At 38.5% G+C, this 19,083-nt stretch overlaps 1 protein-coding gene across 4 annotated transcripts in view; it reads right to left on the reverse strand.

Annotated features, from left to right (window-relative positions):
* Positions 1-675: 675 nt before the first annotated feature.
* The window catches only part of ZNF385D (zinc finger protein 385D), a 283,059-nt gene continuing 264,651 nt past the window's right edge, over positions 676-19,083 (reverse strand). The window contains exons 5-8 of one of the 4 annotated variants that reach the window (XM_036332739.1): positions 17,458-17,691; positions 7,119-7,297; positions 5,713-5,814; positions 678-3,701 (exon numbers count right to left, since the gene is read on the reverse strand). In XM_036332739.1, the coding sequence (XP_036188632.1) occupies positions 3,468-3,701; positions 5,713-5,814; positions 7,119-7,297; positions 17,458-17,691 (749 nt within the window). In that variant the 3' untranslated portion in view covers positions 678-3,467. Of the gene's footprint in view, positions 3,702-5,712; positions 5,815-7,118; positions 7,298-17,457; positions 17,692-19,083 lie in introns of all 4 variants that reach the window. The other 3 variants (XM_036332740.1, XM_036332742.1, XM_036332741.1) reach the window with 3 other exon arrangements.

Consider the following 19,083-nt stretch of genomic DNA (forward strand, 5'->3'; position numbering starts at 1 on the left):
TGCTCTTTTAATTTTTGAGTATAAACACTCTCTTGGCTAAATAGTCCCTTGGCAGCAAACATGTAGCCCCCTTCAAAAACCAATATATACACACACACACACACACACACACACACACACACACACACACACACATATCTGATGATAACAGCAGTGAGTTATTACAACAGAGGGAGAGCCCAAGAGTGCCTGAAGATCGCAATCCTTTCCGAGGAGGCAGTGATGATATAAATTGCCAAAAGCCAACTGTGTTTGCTTATGTGAATAGAACAACCACTCTTCAAAATTTAGACCAAGTGAGAGGAGCAATTTGTCATTTGTAATCACCTGTTTTCCTAAAAGAGAAAGCACGAACCTCCCCAGCAGCTGTTTCCCATTTGTCTGGATGATCTGGATAAGGGGCAACCACGCTTCTTCCAGAGGCAGTTTGACTCTTGCAATGCATTTATATTTGTTTCAAATGGAATCAGAGATGCGTTCTCTCTCCCTTCCTTGCCACGGGTGTGATGCATGGGGAGGGATACATATATATAACCATAAAGTTGACCACCCTTGGGGATTTTTCCGAGCACCGCTGCTGATCAATCTGGATTATTGATCTTTATTCATGGAGAAAGTTCCCTCAGGGGAAGGGGGTAGCTTTATAGCAGACTGAACTGCAATAGATGTTGATAAATACGTGGAGTGTGGGGGGAAACAATTCACAGAGAATCCACTTTGAGCTCTAAGGTTAGGCTTCATCCTTTATTAGGTAGTGAGTAAAAGACAACTGATGATTACAACGCCAATGTAAGAGACCATTTAAACAAAAAATGGTTCCATAGCGAAGTGAGGCAGAAGGGATTTACGTATTTCTGAGTTTTCTCATATGGCTGATGGAGAAAATATGGCTGATTTGTTTGTTCCCAGCAAATCATTACAGTTAGTAACAACTTGTGATCCAGGACTCTTGCAACAGGCCCTGACTTCTCGAGGACTGGCTCCTTCGCTATGATGAAACGGGGAGGAACAGCTAACGCACGTTGTAGCCGGACTGCATCAATGCACACCAAGTCCTCCAACAGAAAGAGAGGCTTTCTCAGGTGTAGGTGGTTGGATAAGAATTCAAGCTGACTTATAGTGAAAAACCAAAATACTTGACAAAGCAGAAAAAGGAAACTAAAGTTCAAATGGTGAGAAGATGGTCGCACGAGATACAGACAGAATCCCAAACAACAAAATCACGAGGAACTCTCCACCTGATGTACGTCAGAGTTTGTGGGTAAAACAAACAAATACCTGCTAAGACTGAAGAGGAGAGATATTGGTAAATGCAAAAAAAAAAACCCACCAGATATTCTCAAATACCAATTTAAGTGCTAACCACCATGTTTAACCAGAATGTATAGTGTAAAGTTTAAATTTTTTATTTTTGAGCAAAGACTGATGAAATAGTTTCCTTCCTGCCCACCCTTCTACCTTCTTTACTTTTTCCTTTCCTTTTTGCTTTGTTTAACAAAAGATATAAAAAGCCAACTGCTTTAATGATATGTTTATATGACAAATGTCTATAGCTAGATGGTAGACAGGAACTCCAAAGACCATGTTTAATGTTGAGCACCAAGCACGCTATGGGTGTTTCTTAATTATAAAATGACGAATGCTAAATACCTCTCTCTCAAATGGTTTCATCTTGAATCTTTATACCTCTCAAAAGGCTACTACAGTTTAGATAAGAGCAGTTTCAGGAAGGCCATACCTAGCCCTTCCCTATGTTTTTAAATAGTCTTTACAAAACCTTTTCAAAAATATTTTTTTCTTTAAACTTAAATCATGTAGGGTTGATTTGTACATTTTTTTAAAATCATTGATCTAAGATTGACTGCCATTGTTCTTATTAATGCAACAGACTGGCTGCATCAAACCCCATCAGAGTGATAGGTATATGTTAGCTTTCTATGGGAAAAAGCAAATAGCCTTTATCACAAATTAAAGGCACAGCCATTTGTTACCAACTTAATGATAACATGTAACATGGGATGGTTATATATTTACTTTATATAGATTTTCTTTTTATAAGTTATTCTCTTAATCTTTCTAACATATATACAATATACATATATTTATATATACCCCTGATAAATCTTGTTTTAAAGGTAAAACATCAACTCCTTTCAGCCTTACGGTGAATATGAAAGGCTGTCGGCATTTTACAAGTCCACTAGAGAAATGATGGTCAAGTGCATCTTACCAGTATTTTGTTTAACATTATATCCTTGATCTGCAATAAACTCCGATTCACTTTTCTTGTTTTACTAACATTTAAATATATATTAATTGTTTATATCATGTCAGTAGGAAAGCTAGGAAACAAAAACATAAACCCCACAACAATAGCTAATGTCTACCATCACATTCGAAGCAGAAATCTTTGCCTAAGAGACAACCCTACTGGTATGATATAAAGGGATATTGCAGAGGTACAATATTCTGTTTGTTTGTTTTTCATTGGAAAATTGTTACTTTGCATTATCATCCTACGTTATGATTGTCCCTTATCCATGAAGCAGAAGAGTTGTACTGATTTCTTTTTAAACTCCCATGATGCATGGTTTTACCTGTTTTCAGATATAGCTTCATTATCAACACTTCTCTATTTCCAGCGATACTGCTTCAGGGTGGGAAAATGGTACTTTGTAAGAAATAATCTTTACTGATATCTCTTCCCACCTCTCTGCTTGGCTCTGTTCTATTGTTCTGAACTTAAAGTCATATCTGAGCTGGAGAGAAGGGGAAGAATGCGGACTAGGGAGACCTCCACAAACACCATCGGGTGTTTGTTTATTTTTTCACTGCTTACTGGCATGAAATAGTTATTCGTTCTATCGTTTGCAATTCTTTAAAACCTAGTGGCATAGATTGAGACACAGCACTATTGTTTTACAAGACATCTACTGTATCTAGTTTGTTGGGATAAATGCCCACTAACTGCTGTCATAGCAAGAGGACCAGCACGGGTACTACTATTCACAGTGTTGCTTTTGTTTTTTTCTTTTGTTTTCTTTTTTGTATTATTTTAATCTATAGAGTAAATTGTTATATATACATTGGAACCAGTTAATGCCCTTAAACAATATATAGTTGTTTCATAAAGCAGGAAAGACAATGCAGAGGGAAACAGGTGCCCAAAAGCACAGTCACATGGGCTTCGTAAGTTCTAGATACCACCACAAGTCAATGCTGGAGATCAGTTCTAAAATAACCGGTGTTCAAGAGGAATGCTTGAATTTGGAGAAAATACCACCCCTCCCTTCCCACCCCCAAAACCTCCCTCTTTTTTTTTTAATAATCTTTTCAATTCACTATCAAAAGTCCTGGCTCTTCAGATAGACTTTAAACGATAAATAAACACTGCATAGTTCTCTTTTGTTTGTTTTGTGTTCTGTTTTTTGAAAAATTATTGCAGTACAATGACTCCCTTGTGGAATTCAGTAAGGAGCAAACAGTACAGGAGTGTGGGCGGTCCGAATGGGCCCTGGGGCGGGCCGCAGGAGCGCAGGTGGGAGTGCAGAAGTCTGGAACAGTGTTGCTGCTGGGGCAGTTCGGAGACTGAAGGGGGAATTCACCGCCACAGCAGCAGCGGCTGCAGCAGCTGCCAGCGGGTTGGGTAGAATTCGTGGAGCCAATGGCTTTGACGGTTCTTTTGAAAATACTAATTTTACCTGCAAGGGAGAGAGAGAGAAAAAAGAAGAGTACAAGAACAGACTTTTTGCAGGCTACACTTAGAATCCAAAATGGTGGGCAGCTTTTCAAGTATAGCAATAAACGATGACAAAGACAAATTCCCAATTGTGAACTGACAATAAAGGTAATGGAAAGTGTAGGAAGTCTTTCCTTTAGAAGAGCTGGGAGATCCCTGAAAATGGCCCATCCAGGGTTTTGAAAAGTCCTTTAGAAAAGTACTCAGCAACCATATTTTATTTTATTTTTTTGATACATAGACCTCCTGAGGAAAATATTCATCTTGAGGAAAAATAGGGAATTTTCATTCTACCCTTTATGCACACACTTAGTATCATGGAACAAACATTTTTAGAGACATTCATTAATGCTGTCAGTTATTCAAGTGTGTAACTGAGCAGCACAGAGGTGTGAGGTACTAATTACAAAACTCCACCATCCATAAAGAAGTTAAGAAAAACTTATCTCCTCAAAAGTTTGACATGATTTTTTTTTTCTTTGTGCAATAGTAACATCTCTCAATCTAGTTCATTTTCTAGTAGTGGCACCAGTAAGATGGCTGTTCTCATGAAGAAAATGTTCCCATTTATGGGAAGAGTAACATAATGATAGCTAAGTATGCTTTGGATGCTAACATGATCACAATTTCACTTGGCTATTTAAGAACTATTCACTTCGTTGTTGAAGGCTGCATCTATGCTGGTCAGAGAGAGCTCCCAAGGTTATGACTAGTGACGCTGAAACATCAGCTCTGAGCAGAATTTTATATTGAAAGGCAGATTAAATTGCTTTTGTACAAAAGAGTAAAGTGACTTCATTTGCATAAAAATGGGCGATGCTACCAAATTAATTGGGTCAACTCATGCTTAGGCCTCATAATAGATGAAATTTTCTTTTAACTATATTTTGATGTGTCAGCAGCACACAATAGCACCAATTATAGTTGACCCTTGAACAAAGAGGGTGCGTGGGTTAGGGTTGCCAACTTCCCACAGCACTGTTGAAAATCTCTGTGGAACCTTTGACTCACCCAAAAGTTACCCACAGTGGGCCCTGCCCTGTACATCTGAAAGATTCCCAACTGTGATTCAAAATTACTATTTTTGAACTGAGTTTGGTTGAATCCATAAATGCAAAACCCTTGGATATGGAGAGCCAACTGTATTGGTTGAAATTTGCATATAAGTGGACCTGCACAGTTCAAACCCCTATTGTTCAAGGACCAACTGTAATAATAACGTCTATTTTTAAAGAAAACAGACTTCAAAATGCACAATTCAGTACATATTATGTATCAATTGTTCTTCACTTTTCATTGTGCCCTGGGTCTCTCTGATGAAAACTATGGCCAATTAACCAGAAAAAAGGGTACATGCTCATAAATATTAGCCTAAGATGTCAGGAGGTTCACAGATTTCCCCTAAAATCTTACCAAAATTCCAGGTCAGGACAGCCATATTAGTATGTTTACTTATCTAAAAGGCACTTTTAGAGTAATGGGAAGTGAGCATTTCCCAGTAGTATTTCCCAGGCATTATATGGTGACCTTGGGTGAATAATAACATATAATAATGAGCCATGCCTTTGAGACTGTATCATCAAAATCCAAAGTATTTTGAGGGTATCAATAATACCAGTGCTTTGGCTCTTGAAGATGCTACACAAAAGTTTGATTTTCACTGACGCTTTTTCCTAAAAGTATCCACTAACATCAAGAGCCGATTTTTGGTGATTACTTATCTGACTCAAAGAGTTTTCTCCCTTCCCCATGCTCTGTTATCATTCTGAGCCCAACTCAAGAAGATAAGATTCTGTGACTGAAGGGGGCAAAACACCCCAACAACACATGAAACCAATAATTCTGTTGGTGACGTAGGGGTTAGACTCTCAAATCAACTGTCATTACTGAGGAACCTCCCATTTATTTCCTTTAGTAAGTGACAAAAAAAATTCCCAGTTCGGGAAACTGTGGGAAGCAGAGATGACACTCACCCCCAGTGGATGTGCTGCCTTCTGTAGTTTGTTGTAAGGACTGTATTTGGGTTTCGGGGGCTTCCCAGCAGCTCTGTCTTTGTGCCTTCTACTGCTAATGTGCTATTAAAAGCAATTAAAAATGACAGCTTAAAAATTCATAGAGGAAAAAAAAAACACTTTACAAATATTGTTTAACCTGGGTAAGAATGTTAATTATTTCATGCAAGTTTCCAAAAGACAACTACAAAAAAAAAAAAAAAGCATGCACTGTTGTCTTTGGATTCTGAAGCCCGGAGGATATATATATTTTATGCTATCCATTCTACTATATAGTTTAACACGTAGAAAGATCTCCTTTATCCCTGCCTTTTCCCTTATCATTGCATAGATCTTCTTTTTTAAAAGAAGTTTACAAAGAAAAGGAATGTCTGAAAGAATTTTATGTGCAGATAAACAAAAGATGCCCAGGCAGGCATGAATTTATCTCCATGCTAATATTTATTCTCATATTTGTACAGCCAAGTGTCATCCCCTTAAATTCTAAAGATAAATAAACTAAGGTGCATAAATCAGCAGAATATTGTACATATGCATGTAAAACACAGCACAATATAAGGGCTGGCTCTTCAATTGGAAACATAACTGATCTCTTTGTAAGGCTACTCAGAGTGAAAGTAAATACAACAGGATCAGTCATCTCTTTAGTAGGTGGCTGCAGGATTTAGAAATACAGTACACCACCATGTAGTAAAGCACATAAAGTCAAAGAATAGCACAGGATAAAGTTATCCTGAAAATATCAAAGCAAGTAAAAAGGGAACATTGTAATGTGAACTTTAAATAATATCAACACTTTCTAGTGGGCAAACTGGTAGAAAAAAAGATCTAATATACCTTTCCTGCCACACTTCTTATATAAAAATAGTGCAAACTTACTTCAGATAATTTCTAAAAGGTCCAAGAAGCCACTACATTTTAGTATTCCCTCAGCAACTAAATAAAATAAGCATACATAAATAAGAACAGTGAATAGAAGATAAGTGGATGGATGGATGGACAGATGGATGGACGGATGGATGGATGGACAGATAAAGGGATGGATGGGAGAAAAAAACAGAAAGAAAGGGAGCGCCCTAGCCGGTTTGGCTCAGTGGATAGAGTGTTGTCCTGTGGACTGAAGGGTCTCAGGTTCGATTCTGGTCAAGGGCACATGCCTGGGTTGTGGGCTCGATCTGCAGTGGGGGGCGTGCAGGAAGCAGCTGATCAATGATTCTCTCTTATCATTGATGTTTCTATCTCTCTCTCCCTGCCTCTCTGAAATCAATAAAACTATATATATTTTAAAAGGGGAGTAAAGCAAGCACAGACATCCTGCATGAACATGTCCCCTACATGTTTTCATTTCTAGCATTCATGCAACCTACCTGTTTAAGTTGTGTTTCCGAGTTGACGTGCACATCACAGATTTCACAGTGAAACGTTTTGTTTTGCAGGCCTGTGTTTCCCTTATTAACTGGTCCTTTGCCTTTCACACCTGCCCTGGGAAAGGCTTTGATAGTCCCGCTTCCATTCCGGGCTTCTAGCATGGTTTTGTGCTTTGTACCTGCCAAAGACATTTGGGAAAAAAGAGAGAAAAGGAGAAACATCTCACTGGTATATTCCTTCAAGAAACAAATACAATAATACAATTACCTAGTTTTAGTGCAGTTCTCTAGTGTGGTTGAACTATGAGTATGACGCAGAAGACTATAAGGATGTGTTCGTACCACCGTATACAACATTATTTAATTACTTCTTGGTGGTGGTTGTGTTTTTTAAATAATGCTCCACATTACCAATAAGCACCATCAATGTAGTTAACTCCAGAGTCCTGAGATGAAATAAAAGGGGTGTGACTTCATTTCATTTCTTTTTGATGTTAATAAGACATAAATGATAGCTGATGAGGAAGAGTGATTTATTTGCTAAAAGTATAGTTGAAGGTGATATGTAACAAATGTTATAGCTTTAAACAAGGCATATTTACAGAAATGGCACTAATTAAATACTCACTTTCTAAACACAATACAAATAGGTATCCTGGCTCTGTGTTTTAGGTTCAAAGAGTAAGAGTAATATTACTCTGATCTTAATGACTATGAAAAACACACACAACCTTATTAGGATAGTAAAGCCCACCCTGATTGGCTGATCACCATTGTCTTAAATAAGAGGCAAGGAATACATGGAACAAGTTTAGAGTCACATGCTTCTCTTTTTCAAAATGATTAAAACTTTACCAAGCTTAATATAAAAATGTGTATTTTTTACAACTTAGATCGCCCACTTTGAATGCCATATTGCTATGCATAGCTATGAAAATGTTCTTATCTCAACCTGTAAGAAAAGAGACAAATGTCAACATCTAGTGGGAAAACCAGAGGAATGGGAACATGGACCACAGACCTGTGCCACGGTGTGGCTGCGGGGCCCCACTGAGGCTGGCTTTCACACATATCCATTGTGATGCACGGACACAAACACTTTTTCCTTTGTATGAAGAGAGCATAAGTGAGAGTAGTGTTCTTCTAGGGAGCAAGAAACATGTATATACATGTATATACACTAGAGCAGGGGTCCTCAAACTTTTTAAACAGGGGGCCAGTTCACTGTCCCTCAGACCGTTGGAGGGCCGGACTATAGTTTAAAAAAAAAACTATGAACAAATTCCTATGCGCATGGCACATATCTTATGTTGAAGTAAAAAAACAAAACGGGAACAAATACAATATTTGTATTTGCATGTGGCCCACGGGCCGTAGTTTGAGGACCCCTGCACTAGAGGCTCAATGCATGAAATTTGTGAAAGGGGGTTGGCCCTCGCAGCACTGGCTTCGTCCAGAAGGTTGTCTGGAAGGACGTCTGGAAGGTTGTTCGGCTGTTCATTCTAATTACATATTACGCCTTTATTATTATAGACTAGAGGCCTGGTGCACGAATTCGTGCATGGATGGGATTTGGCCAGCCCACCCTGATCTGGGCTGATCGGGCCAGGCCAGCCAGGGGGAGGGGACGCAGGAGGTTGTCGGGCCAGCCCTGCCCCCTGGTCAAACTCCCAGTTGAGGGGACAATTTGCATATTAGCCTTTTGTTATATAGGATAGTGTGTGTGTGTGTGTGTGTATGTGTTTGTTTATGTGTAGAAAGTTGTTGGTTGTTTAAATTTCTTTCTTTAGACAGGTGATTTTATCAAAATATTTCTTTTCCACGCAGCTTTTACAGTCAAACTGAGAAGTATTCCTGAGGCTGGTTTGGCTTATGCATGCATAAAAGGAGTCAGTAGGAGTCACTCTTATCCTGACTTTCTTGGGGTACTCTTGATTCACTTGTGATAGGGGTTGGTGTTTGGAGGGCAGAACCTGAATGTTTCAGAAAAGTGTTTTAACCTATTCAACAATATTCAGTAGTTTATCTGGCCAGATGTAGGTGGCTTGCCTCAGGATTGAGTGTCAGGCGAGTTAGGGAGACAAGAGGATATCTAAAGGAGTTGGCCACAATAGTAGGGGATCAGAAACGTAGGTTAAGATCGAAAAAATAAAATTCTCCCCATAATATCTTTAGCAAGTTAAGCCCCACCTATGTCATGCCTCTAGAGAAAGAGAAGAAATGGGATATATGTGAACATTTGAGAAATACCCATTCGCTCAGAAAATCATTGGATTTTTAGCATCATTCCAGCATTAGTTTCTCCACAGAAGCTAGCAAAGAAGTTAAATATATCTACCCATGCATGCACCAGCACATATGTGCTCACATGCACGTGCGTGCCTGCATGTGTACACACACGGTTAAATATGTGGCAAGATGGGGTAAGAAAATTCAACTAATAGCTTTGACTCTGGACTTACTATTCACTGTTAGTAGAGTGAAACTTTTGTGACATATAACCTCCTGCATTTTGTAGCAGACTGTCAATCATAATTAAATAGCTATTAGATAGTTCTATAAGACTTTAAAGCTTGAATAAGCTGTGAGGGTTGCTGTATTTCCTCTCAGTAGAGCTGAAATTTAGGAAAGGTGTCCTCTTAATTTTAAAGCACTTACATTTTTGAGAGTTTGAATGTGTATTAATATAAAAATAGTGGTTCTTAGGAGTCTTCATACTCATTTTATTTCTAAAGCATTGCATGTCTTGTGCTAAATTATTCACCTGCTCACAGCTGCCCTGTGAGTTAGGTGCTATTACTCCATCCATTTTAGAGATAACAATCTGTGACTCAGAAAGGCTGTTTGCCTGGCTCACAAAGCAAGCAGTACTTGACTTGTGACCAGTACAAAGTGGATTTCTATGTCCCTACAGTTGCAGGCACTTAGCTAGGAATCCACTAAGAATTTCTGAGCCAGTTACACCCGAGTGTCACAGCTCCTTTAATTTTCTCCTTTGTTCATGCAGTCTTCTCTAAACTTGGATTTGAATCTTTCGAATCCTAATCCCTCAGCTTTTTTCTTTTTTTCTTCTTGCAAGGTTCCTTTCTGCTCAGCACAGCACCATGAAACATGATGCTTCAAAAGGCTGTGGCTCTGTGAGGGCCAGTTTGATCACCTCTTTGATCACTTCGGTTCAACATTGTGTAAACATCTTGCAAGGCTGGTGCCTTCCTCTGTGATTGCACAGCAGGTCAGCCCCCAATCTGCTTCTGTAGTTTATTTCTTCCTTGGAGGACAGAATCTGCAAGAAGCTAAGTGGACTATTTTCTCCCTATCACTTTTAAAAGGCTGATACTGGCTCTGACCTTCACTGGAAACTTCATGATGCTTGAAATGGGAAACCATATTCCAGCCACCGTTTAAGTTCAGCAAGCCGTAAGGCTCCAATTAATACTATTTTTATTGTTTGTTTTTGATGACATGGGGTCAAGATATTTACTTATCTTATATCTGCAAAAATAAAAGTCATATATGGAGGGAGGTGAAAAGGGCCTACATTTTCCCTTGATTCCCTATCATCTTCAAACTACCCTTTTTTTGGATGGCTCTCAAGTTAGGTACAGAGGAAAGGCAGTTGATCAAGAAAACCGGCGAATAACTTTTAAAATTAAATAATTCATTGGGTCATAGAGCATTTGATACACGATTCCACCAAGGATAGGCATATCAACAATATTAACAGTGGCTATCATGTTCCAGTCTTATGTTCTATTTGCATATGTGTATTTTAAAAAAGTTCGGAGAACTTAGTTAATGTGACTTTGTATGGAATTTTCCATGGAATTATACATACTTCTAGAAATGCACATGGTTTTTAATGACAACGTAGGCTTACATTATGTGGCTGTGAGGTATTTGCTCACCAATCTTGGACATTTGCATTGCTTCTGTTTTCCCCTATATAATTAGGTTGTAATGAACATCCTACTCGCTAAATCTTTTATCCCATATTTGGTTGTTTTCCTTAGAACAGATTCTCATAAGGAATATTATAGGGACAAAGAATATGACTTCAAGTCTTGATTCAAGCTACCAAACAGCTTTCTAAACATTACAAAAGATGTTTCAGAGGGATTCGTTTTATAGAAAAATGTATCTTGGTATAGTTTGCAAAATTTGCCCCTGTAAAAAATAAATTTCAATACTTTACAATTCAATGTTCCAGAGTGCCCATGAAATGATATTTAGTAGTGTTAGGCTAGACTAGCGATTTTCAACCTTTTTCATCTATGGTACAAATAAACTAATTACTTAAATTCTGTGGCACACCAAAAAATATATATTTTTTGCCAATCTGACAGAAAACAATAGGTATTATTTTTACTTATTCACATCATACAGCTACTGTTGTGTTGGCTGTTATTATTTTATTTTATTTTATTTTATTTTATTTTATTAAAGAGCTCAGTGCCCCTGACTAAATAGTCAGGTATTGCATGTTTTAAAAATTCTTGCACTCTGGCTGGTGTGGCTCAATTGGTTGGGCCAAAAGGTTGTTGGTGGGCTCCAGGTCAGGACACATGCCCGGGTTGCAGGCTTGATCCCCAGTAAGGGGTGTGCAGGAGGCAGCAGATTGATGTATCTCTCTCACATCCATGTTTCTGTCTTTCCCTCCTGCTGCCATCATCTCTCTCTAAAATGATAAAAATAAAAATACATAAAAATTGTTGTGCCACCACAGTTGAAAATCGTTGGATTAGACCAGGGGTGGGCAAACTTTTTGACTCGAGGGCCACAATGGGTTCTTAAACTGGACCGGAGGGCCGGAACAAAAGCATGGATGGAGTGTTTGTGTGAACTAATATAAATTCAAAGTAAACATCATTACATAAAAGGGTACGGTCTTTTTTTTTTTAGTTTTATTCATTTCAAACAGGCCAGATCCGGTCCGCGGGCCGTGGTTTGCCCACGGCTGGATTAGACCCTTAACAAACCCATGAAACTGCCTGTGATAATTTAGTTACCTTCTCATTGACGAATTCAAATGATTCAGCTTATAGGTAAATGGGCGGGAAAGTGATCCATCTCCATACGAACAGTAAATGCAAAGGTGTTTTTCTGATGTGCTTATTTATGACATAAGGTGTAATGGCATTATAGTCCAACTCTTGTGTGTCCCAATAAAGAAAAATTCTCTTGAATCTATACACCTGAACTGTGTAATCAGTATCAAAAGCCTCCATGTTCTGTTTCTTTTTATCCTGTAAATGTAAAATTAGCCTTTTCTCACCCTGACCTCCTATATAACATGTACTTTTCATATTTGCACTCTGTCTTAGAGATAAAAACTGTGGTTTACTTTATCAGCATATCAACAAACATTAAGCACCCAGAATGACATCCAGGATATCAAGTAACCAAGTACTGCCCCCAATGAGTACAAAATTGTATTAGTTTTCTTAGCTTCCTGGTTGAAAGTAATGTGCTTATTCACCAGTAATTTATCTGAAGTCTGATTTGCAGAGGTGAAAGAAGGGACAGGGGAAACAAGAAGTCTAAAACAGGGGGAAGGAGAACTTTGCTTTTAGCATGAGATGAAGAGCCAAAAAGGTGAGATGAGATGAGAGACAAGCCACACACACATACTACCAGAGGGATAGACTTGGAAACCAACTACACCCCAGAGGAGAGCTCTAGGCCAGGGACCCAGTGGGCTGAGCACTGGCTGGATCTGTGGGGAAGATAAATGTGCAGAATCGATATAGCAATACCCCTTGAGGTCACAGCATGGGAGGAGAAATGTTAGGCACCAGAAACCCTCTTTTGTCCATAATCACTGACTACAGCTGAGGATCCACCCTGCTTCCTTAGACCTGCATTTAACACACTTTATGTGCATCGGTCTGGTCTCATCTCCTTAAAACAATGCCCTTAAGAGCATGGGAAAATGCCACATTGCTTTTATATCCATTACCCAAGAGAGCTAGAAAAAAAGTCTTCACACAGTAAACATTGAATCACTAAGTGGACAAATTAGATACACTTACTTAGTAAAACAGATATGAGCTTGTATTAGATATTTATAAAAGCAATGTTTTATTTATTTTTGTGTGTAAAATATTCTTATTTTTATTTTTCAAAATATATTTGTATTGATTTCAGAGAAAAAGGGAGAGGGAGAGATAGAAACATGAATGATGAGAGAGAATCATCAATTGGCTGCTTTCTGCACAACTCCCACTGGGGACCAAGCCCACAACCTGGGCATGTGCCTTGACCAGGAATCCAACTGGTGACCTCCTGGTGCATCGGTCAATGCTCAACCACTGACCCACACCGGCTGAGTAGACTAGTTTTGTTTTTAATTTTTAAAATTATTTTCTATGGAAGTAAAACTTAGTAGGAAATTCAAAGAGCATTTAAACTGAAAAGTAAAAGCCTGCCCACCTCTCATCTGCAAGCTGCATGTCCTCGGTTGTGACACATTTTGAGGTGTAAACTTCCTGAAATGTTCTAAACGTCAATGACTTTATATCAGGCATGAGTAGCAAAAAAGAATATGGGTCGAACATTCCACTTGGTTTTCGAAAGAACAGGCATAGAAAAGTACACAGCAAGACAGTTCATCTTGACACAACTCTGAAGTCACCCCTTCTGGTTCTTAATCAGTGAGATGTCACCAGGTTGAAATAATTAAACCCTGAATACTCACAGGTATGCAAAACAATATTTTTATTAGGCAAAGAGACTGCATATCACAATCCCCCAAACATACTATTTGTGACTTATAGCTAGTGCACTGTCTGATTGAAATTCAGTGGTAATGGAAATGTTCTGTATCTGTACAGTCCAATATGGTGGCCATCAGTCATCTGTGGCTCTTGAACACTTGAAATGAGGCACTGTGGAAGTGAATTTGCAATTAATTTTAATTTAAATAGCCATCCGAGGCTGGTGGTTACCAAATTAGTACAGCGTTAGTACTCAAAATATCCCTTACATGGATGTGGAACATGTAGGAGGTATGAGTCTGAATTGTTGTTGTTTCTTTTTTATCATTTGTATAAAGGTAAAAGAAGGCAGAATTGTGATAGGAGAATTTCTATCTTTATTTTCAATCAAACAGAAGTATGACCAGTATCGTAGAAGATGCTGAATAGGATTGGAAGATACTCTTTGGGCCTTAATAATAATGATGTGAACATTGGCCTCAGGTGACTGGCTTAAATGAGTTTTTTACTTGAAACATGAAATGACAGATCTCCTGATGAAACGAGTCTTTCCATATTTTATTCTGAATACAGAGGCATAAACTAGACATTAGCTTCTTGAAAGCCTGGATTTGCCCATTTTCTTTTCCTCAGTGCCTGGCACATAGTAGATGATCAGTGAAAGTGAGCTGAAATATTAGATATTAATAAAGTTAAGGAACAAATATTTTTAAAGGGAGTTGTGAGCTCAGGCTCTGGAATGGTGTAAATCATTAGCTGTGTGGTTAAATTTCTTTGTGCCTCAGTGTACTCAGCTCTAAAAAAAGACATTATATGCTCTACTGAAGTGTCTTAAGTACATTTGTTGTTTTAAAGACTATTTTTTGGCACTACTGTATGCTCAATAAATTAGAACCCTGACCTTCTGGTTCATGGGTCGACACTCAACCATGAAGCCATGCGGGCCAGGCCTGTATGTTTTTTTATGAAAACAACAGATTATGAATAAATAATGATAGTACCATGATTGTGAAGATGAAGAAACAATATTTGAATTACTTCAGTATGTCATTCTATGTGACTACTTGAAGTTGTTATATTTAAAACAGCTGTGCAGTGTATGGATTTTGGTTGCCCAGCTCCAGTTGCCCATGTTGATAGCTGCCTATGTGATGCCCCCTGCACTGGCCACCTTCCCTTCCCTGGTTCCTTTTCCCACTCCCCTAACCTGCTTCCTTCACCTCCCCTAAAAACTATCTGCCCTCAAGTTCCTGTCTCAGAGTCTGATGGAACCCAAATTGACATACATCACAATAATCCTAAACTAAATCCTGCAACGTCTACTCCCATTCCTAACAGGAGAGTGCCACACATAGAACCTCTCTCCTTCCCACTCACTCAATGGGTTCCCCATATCAGACCCCGTGGGAAAGACGCAGGACACCAGGATGGTAGTAGCACGTGTCTGAACACAAGAAAGACCGCATTCACCTTTGCCTTCATTTAGAGGAAGTCCCAGAGCCTCCCCACACTGTCGTAGGTACAAATAACAGAGCTGAATCTGGAGCTCAAAAATGGTACCCAAAACAGGGTCAAAGAGCATCTAACATCTGTCCTTTCTTCTTTGCCACGTCCAGTCTGTCATAGCTGACTCATCCAACTCTAGAGTGAACTTTAGGCCTGAGCCCTGGAAGAAGCTCCCTGATCTAGTAAAGGAAATTCTGGGGTACAAAAGCTCATGCTGAGCCTGGGAAGGGGCGTGGCTGTAGTCCCCTGACTAGGATGAAGGTTTGGAGGAGACACCCCAATAAAGGGAGTAAGGTAGGGGCAACAACCACATTCACCACCTTAAATTTTCAGAATTTTCAGATGAGATCGTTTTAGTGCTTCTCAGCTCTGATTATACAACATTGTTTTTTTTCTTTTCCAAAACACTATACAGGTCCTGGATATATAATAGATCAGGACTCCTGCATATAGAAATATATATTTTTTATATATAAATATATTTATACTTTAAATATATTTAAAACAAATATAAATACATTTATGTTATATGAACATAACATATAGAATCTATGAGTGTATATATATCTACATATATTTAAAGCGCCACAAGTGAATGTGTTTTAAAAGCTCCATAGATAATTCTGACACACAAAGCAGAGCTGAGGGCTACAGAATTGCAATATGAAAAATGTCGACCTCATGTGATATAATCAAATAAATAATTCCTGTTCACTTAATCAGATGTTTCTGAGAAGAATTCAGAAAGGGTATCCAAATTCTTGATGAATTAACTCCCGACTCAAAGACTATGGTTTGTGCCCCTCCTCAAAATAAATGTTCCTCTGTTACTATGCAAAATGATCAAAAGAAATTGGGAAATACATGGTCTTCCACTGATGTTTATGCTCTCCCAATTACCTTGCTTCCAGGAAGAATGTATTTGTATGAGTAAACAGGTGATAAATCTAATGGTATAGATTCAGGCTTGGCAGGGGACAGATGCTTTACTGTGTTTCTCAGCCCTTGAACTCATGAACTCTCCTTGACTACAGCTGATGTGGTGTGCAGGAGGAAGGGAAGTGCTGAAGGAATTGTTCTCCATCTGCAATTACTCCCTTAGAGTCTTGAAGTCAATACTTGACTATTACCAGTGCAGCACAATGACTGGTCAATGACTCAGTCAAATACAGCTGCAATATTAACTCAGGGTATAATTCACAAGTGATTCTTTTTCTACTGTAATTGCTGACAGACTCCTGGCAATGAACCCAGTCTTTTAGAGAAAAGTTGATCTTGGGCCAAAGGGCTGGCTAAAATCTCAGGCAGGACATAACTAAGTAACTAAATAAATAAACACGCTATTATCTATATCTAGATAGATAGATCCTACATAAATATATATCTAGATAGATAAGTACAGCTATAGATATATAATATCTTGATATGGATATATTACAGATGGATGAGATAAAAGTATATTAAGAAAGCATTTCATCCTGACTTATCAATATTTTCTATTATGACATATGGGAGTTAGAGTTTATGTTAGCAAGACCTGGGTTTAAATCATGGTTCCTTACATCATCATGTACCTTTTCTGAGCCTCAAATGAGATGATTAGTATCTTCAGGTTGTCAGAGTGAGTAAATAAAATATTACATGTAAAGATCATGCCTCAATGGTTGCCCTAATAGACACTTTCTTAATTTTAATTTCCCAGGTCATATAGATTAAAACTGTCATAACCAAAAATACAGACATGAAGTTATCCAACCCAAATTTGCAACTATGTTAACCTTAGAAAACTTAGAAGCAAATGCGTGGAAGCACTTAGCCATCTAGAAATCAAAAAAATGCAAAACTTATGCTTTAGAATTATATTTTACTTTATCCCCGTATGTTTCCTGACACACACATACACACATGTACAACACAGCACAGGAGTCTTGGAAACCTTCCCTTGACCCCATGTACGTGACACGCTGCGTGTCATTTTTATTTTTTAATGGTTATTGAATTGCATGTAGTAATTGTCAGTTTTCTGCCACCTCTCCAACCCCTGCTGCAAAAGATCTCATCTATTCGGAGGAAGATAATTGCCAAGCTGTGGAGACAGAAAAAGAATAGCTGCATCTCACCACTGTTGTGCGCCTCCAGCTGTGAGGCAGAGTTGACAGCAACCTTGCATAGCGAACAGTAAAGGAGCCGTTTTGCCTTTTCTTCCTCGGTCTCCGTAGAAGGACATGAGCTATTGCCACTGGCGGTTGTGGGGCTTTTTTCCACTTTAGAGGTTATCTCAGTTGTCATAACACTGTTTTTGGGAATTTCCACAGTTGTCGTCGTTGATATTGCTGGTGTCCCTGTGGTACTGTCTGCATTCAAAATAGCACAGAGAAAAAAAAGAGGGAAAAACAGTGGTATTATCTTTCCCTATTTGGAAATGTATTGCTAATATTTCATTCTGCTAATACTAATAAGAGCAGCTAGCAAGTGTTGCTTGTCAGCTGTGAGTCAATCATCTCATCGGGAAATTTACAGAGATGACCACATGTCGTTTGGTATATTGCTATACAACATTCTGATGAGTCTTCAATATACACAAATACACTTTACATTTTTTCTAGGGTGTAAATAAATATACCCACAACTTTCTGTGGTTCACATAGGGCCTTAGTAAAATAATCTTTACAATGTATTATACTTTGTACACATATATTTCTACACAGATGGCTTCTTTTAAAGGGGATAAATACTTAAAATATATTTGTATTTTGATTTACTACTTGTCTTTCTATTTTCCTTTCACATTTCTTTCTTTAATTAAAAAAAATAAGCACTGATCCTTTTGTACATGCTTGTGCAAAAGAAAAAGAAAAGGAACCTTGATGATATATTTTTTGTCAGGAAAAAGAGTTTAGAAAAATCATTGCCCTATTTACAAAGAGTTAACACCAAGTACAAGAATCATCAATATACAAGTAAGAGGGATTCTAGTATGGCCTATTCATTACACTCACACCCTGTGCCGGGCTTTGCTTGGGAAGTTGGTGGCATAGCATTCAAACATTATGGCCCCTCTTTACAAGGCATCCACAGACTGGTCACACCATGTGAATATCAAATAGTTTCCAGAGTTTGATGACGACTGTAACCCTACAACCCTGCGGCTTCAAAAGGTTGATTCTTAATCCTGAGACGTCAAGCTCTAAAGTGAAACTACCTTGTCCTAACTTCAATTGGGTACCCACAGCTCTCATCCCAAACATGCCAAGGACCATGGTGTTAACGACATTTGCATAGCCAACAACACACCGCAAATGAGCTCTATGTTCATATCCTTTCTATGCTTATCCTACTTACTCTGCTTCCCTGCTGGCTGGTTCTTATCCTCCTATTTAAAATATTCCCAGGCTGTCTCTCATTACAGCTGCTCTTGCAACTGTTTCTCATTCCATATGCTGCGGTGGTCACTACCTAATGCCAAGCTGCGGAGTCCACGATAAATGGGTGGGGTGGTGGCTATGAAGGACAGTGATCTGCCTGCAATGAAATGTCCTCAGAAATGTTTACTTCTTGTTAGCTCACACCATCAAGAGTTACAGGATGCATTTTAACTTGGATACCTCTTTGATCCAGATACAGAGGTGGGGATATAGGTGAGATTAATTATGGCTTCTTGGCGTCAGAAACAGTAGTCAATAGGAAGATAAATGAGGTCTTGTTGAGGGCTGTTTTATAAAACAATTCATCTGGATCTTATTTCC

This window comes from Myotis myotis, unplaced genomic scaffold (genome assembly GCF_014108235.1).
Source record: "Myotis myotis isolate mMyoMyo1 unplaced genomic scaffold, mMyoMyo1.p scaffold_m19_p_13, whole genome shotgun sequence".
Classification (NCBI taxonomy): Eukaryota; Metazoa; Chordata; class Mammalia; order Chiroptera; family Vespertilionidae; genus Myotis; species Myotis myotis.